The 4,557-nt window shown below is 41.1% G+C and overlaps 1 protein-coding gene across 1 annotated transcript in view; it reads right to left on the reverse strand.

The window, feature by feature from the left end:
* Ubap2 (ubiquitin associated protein 2) overlaps window positions 1–4,557 on the reverse strand; it is an 88,059-nt gene that overhangs the window by 63,142 nt on the left and 20,360 nt on the right. Inside the window, exon 2 of the mRNA XM_031376734.1 lies at window positions 4,199–4,335. Within this exon, the coding sequence (XP_031232594.1) occupies window positions 4,199–4,278 (80 nt within the window). The 5' untranslated portion in view covers window positions 4,279–4,335. The remainder of the gene's footprint in view (window positions 1–4,198; window positions 4,336–4,557) is intronic.

A 4,557-nucleotide genomic window follows, 5' to 3' on the forward strand; every position in this document is an offset into this window, starting at 1 on the left:
CTCTCTCACTCAGGTCTCATGTAGCCCAGGCTGGTTTCAAACACACTACAGCCAAAGATAATACTGAATTTCTGATCCTCCTGCCACTACTTCCTGAAGTGCTGGGATTGCAGTCTTGTTCCACCATGCCCAGTCTTAATGGTACTGAAGACTGAACCCAAGGCTTTGTGCAGGCTGGGCAAGTACTTTCCCATAATTAGGTTAGATCCTCAAGTATGTGCATACATGCACACTCGTATGCAAGTACTGTGCTAGGGCTTTCTTGACAGTGGGCTTCATGTACATTAGTCAAATGTTTTACTGCCAAGCAAGAAATGCCCTCATGTACATTAGTCAAATGTTTTACTGCCAAGCAAGCAATGCCCTCAGCCCAACATAAAATTTTCCCTAATAGTATTTTTGAAAAGATTCTCAAAATAATTTTATAAAAAGCTGTATCAGAAATTAGGAATTAATTATCAGCCAGGGCATAGTGGCACACATCTTTAATCACAACATTCAGAAGGCAGAATAGGTGAATTTCTGTGAGTTTAAGGTCAGCCTGGTCTTATATAGCAAGCTCCAGGACAGTCAGGGCTACCTAAGAGAATCTACCTCAAAAACAAACAAAAAGAACCTTGATGATCTCAGCCACATGTGAGGCCATGACAGGATAGCAGCTTGAGTCCAAACGTTTGAGGCCATCTTAGGGCAATATAAGTTTTTAAACGCTCCCCCAATTTTAAATATTATTATTATAAACATATGTATGAATGCGGGCTTGTGAATGGTGTGGCATGCATGTGGAAGTAAAACAGCTTTTAGTAACTGGCTCTTTTACTCTACAACATGTGAGTTCCTGGGCTCAAACTCAGGGCTCAAGGTTTGTATCATCATACAAAGCTTTTATCGACCAAGCAACTACAGTAGCTGACAATACCTCTTTTTTTTTTCTGTTATAAAGATATGTGTGTGCATGAGGCACATAGGTGGGAAGGCAAAAGTGCATAGTGCACATGTAGGATTCAGAGGAAACATTCCACCCTTTACATGGTTCCAAATATGAAATTCAGATTGAAAGGCTGGAGGGCAAGGACTTTTATCCACTAGGCTATCTTATAGGCCCAAACCCCAATTTTAAAAATAACAGGAAAGGGGGGCTGGCGAGATGGCTCAGTGGGTAAGAGCACTGACTGCTCTTCCAAAGGTCCTGAGTTCAAATCCCAGCAACCACATGGTGGCTCACAACCATCCATAATGAGATCTGATGCCCTCTCCTGAAGCGTCTGAAGACAGCTATGGTGTACTTGTGTATAAAAATAAATAATTATTTAAAAAAAAAATAACAGGAAAGAAAGCAATAGAGGTCCTCCAGGGACCTAGGTTTGATTCCCAAAACACATATGGTAGTTCACAACTGTCTCTTAACTATGCATGTGTTACAGAGGGCAAGACATGCATACACATAAAATAAGTAAGATGTAAAAAAAGAAAAAAGGAAAAGCAAGACATAAGATGGTACACATCTATAAAGCAAGCACCACATCTATAAAGCAAGCACTAGATGGTTAAAGGCAGGCGGATCTTCAATTAGACAGCAGGATGACACAGCAAGTTGAACCAGCCTCAACTATGAAACCTGCCTCAAAAAACAAAGAGTGAGTTGGAGATGGCTGTGCAGTTAAGAGCATTGGATGCTCTTCCAGAAAACCTTGGTTCAATTTCTATTACCCACATGGTGGCTCACAACCATTTGTGACTCCAGTTCCAGGAGATCTGACAGATGCCCTCTTCTGGCTTCACAGGCAAACACACACAGTATGCAGATATACACTCAGGCAAAATGTCCAAGCATATAACCTAAAGGTATTTTTTAATAGCAAAGCAAATAAAAACAGCAAAAAAGAAACCCAAGATCAAGAAACCCTCCCCACTGTCCCATCAGCAGCGTTTGCCTTGGGACAACCTAAGCCATCCCTAGAGGGTTCACAGAAAGCTATCAGTGAGAAGCTTGTAGTGTACCAACTGCAGAGAGGCTGGGGCAAAAAAATTGAAGTTTGAGCCCAACACTAGTTACATAGAAAGTTCTGGGACAGTCTGGGCTACATAGAAAGACCCTGTCTCAAACCCTAAAGAATTGACTCACTGCTCCAGTCTGCAAACTGACTGACAACCAGCCCCAATCTGCCTGTGAAGCGGACAGGGCACCATTGGCACCACCAACATTCACTTGGCCCATCTTCAGAAGCTCATACTCTTTGTTTTTATTTAATTTCTTTCTAAAGACTAACATTTACTTTTATTATTATTGCTATTACTATTATCAGGATTTGTGATTATTAGTAACTTCCTTAATACAAGACAATTCCTTAAAGAAACATAAAAAACAGCCTAGCCCCACAGTTCAACAACAGGGTCTCTCTGTTGGTTTGAACAGGTATGGCTCCCATAGAATTATGTGTTTGAATTGTTGGCCCATAAGGAGTGGCATTATTAGGGGGTATGGCCTTTTTGGAGTAGGTATGGTCTTGTTGGAGGAAATGTGTCACTGTGGGGTGCTTTGAAACCTCCTAAGTTCAAGCTATACCCAGTGTGGTACACAGTCCCTTCCACTGCCTGCTGATCAAGATACAGAACTCTCAGCTCTTTCTCCAGCACCATGTCTGCCTGGATGCTGCCATGCTTCCCACCATGATGATAATGGACTCTGAAACTGTAAGCCAGTTCCAATTAAATGTTTTCATTATAAGAGTTGCCTTGGAAATGCTGTCTCTTCGCAACAATAAAAATCTAAGTCTCTATGTTGTTCTGTTCTGGCTGGCCTGAATTCACTATGTAGACCAGGCTGGCCTCAAACTCAGAAATCTGTCTACCTCTGCTCATGCCATTTGATCAGCCTTGAAGACCACTTGTAAGAGTAAACAGACTTAGGGTAAGCATTCCAAAAGCAGCTATTTATCTGCTAATAGCAGCTATTTATCTGCTAACAGCAGCAAGACACAAAGCTGATTCTAGATCCAATTTAACACAGGAATTACATAAAAAAAAAAAAATCTACCCTGTACCAAAACATAACACAATACTTCAGTATGAATTATTCAAAGAAAAAAATAAGGAATATAGCTCATTGGTTAAAAAAAAAAAAAAAAACCAATATCAATAATAAAATAAATTATTATCAAAGTCAGCTGGAGTAGTCCACTTCTGGAACTCCAGCACCCAAGAAACTGAATCAGAGGAATAAGGAATTCAAGGCCGGGCTAGAAGACCCAGTCTCAAATCACAAAACAAACAATAAAAATGTAATCAAGCAAGGGATCTGAAATTGAAATGATTCATTATTCACTAAGATGCCGCTTCTGAGGACCAGCAATAATGGTTCAATAAGTAAGAGCCCTCACAGCCAACTCCAACCGGAGCTCCAACCCTCAACTCACATGGTAGAAGCTAGCTCTCTCAAACTGATGTCTAACCTCAAGAAACACAACGATAAAACCAGGCAGTCGAAGCACACGCCTTTAATCCCAGCACTTGGGAGCCAGAGGAAGAGGCAGAGGCAGGAAGATTTCTGAGTTCGAGGCCAGCATGGTCTACAGAGTGAGTTCCAGGACAGCCAGGGCTGTACAGAGAAACTCTGTCTCAAAAAACAAAAAACCAAACAAACAAACAAAAAAAAAACCAATGATTTATGTGCATGTGTATATACACATAAACAGTTAATAAATGTAATGATAAAACATAAGAAAAAAGATATTATTTCTGTTAAGAAACCTGTCACCTGAGTCAATGCAGTACAGAATGTTAACTTTGTACCAGACAAGGTGCTCCATGCTCTACTCAGCTGTCTCATTTCATTTGGAAGACTAACACACGGATAGGGGTATAGTTAGTAGTATAGTGCTTGTCTAGAACAGGCAGGCTCTGGGTTCAATTCCTAATATTACACACTGGACATTGACAAGCAGGGGAGGGAAAGGAAAGGAGTAGGAATGGAAAGGAGGAAGGAAACTGCTGTAGTGGGTGATAACTGGAATCCAGGACTACACAATAATTCTCCTGGAACAACATTCAGTTTTACCATCATCACTTCTTTCCTACACTTATTAGTCACTCTATAAAGACAAGGTTAAATCCTGAGTTTCCTAGGAAGGGGAATATTACAGCCTTTCTTCTGAGTGTAGGTCCTTCTAAAGGAGACAGGGGCTTCACAAAAGCTTACCTGTACCAATTGTTTCTGTGACTGTGCTGCATGTGTTGCTGGCATCTGTGGTTTTTCCCGAGCACCTCGGCAACGATCATTACTCACAGAAGTCATCATATACAGAATATACAAAATGTATGTACAAGATACAAAATCTGCAAGAAAGAAGGCATTGTAAGCAAAACTTCCAAATCATGGTAAAAAAAAAAAATTCAAACATCTAATTCGGGGAGTGGGGAGTGCTCTCTGGGTTTGGGCCTTGGTTAAGCACATGGTTAAGCACAGCAAGATGGTTGGGACTGTCAAGAAACATGGGATCTAGCCGGGCAGTGGTGGTGTGCGCCTTTAATCCCAGCACTTGGGAGGCAGAGGCAGGC

This window comes from Mastomys coucha, unplaced genomic scaffold, assembly GCF_008632895.1.
Source record: "Mastomys coucha isolate ucsf_1 unplaced genomic scaffold, UCSF_Mcou_1 pScaffold18, whole genome shotgun sequence".
Taxonomy (NCBI): Eukaryota; Metazoa; Chordata; class Mammalia; order Rodentia; family Muridae; genus Mastomys; species Mastomys coucha.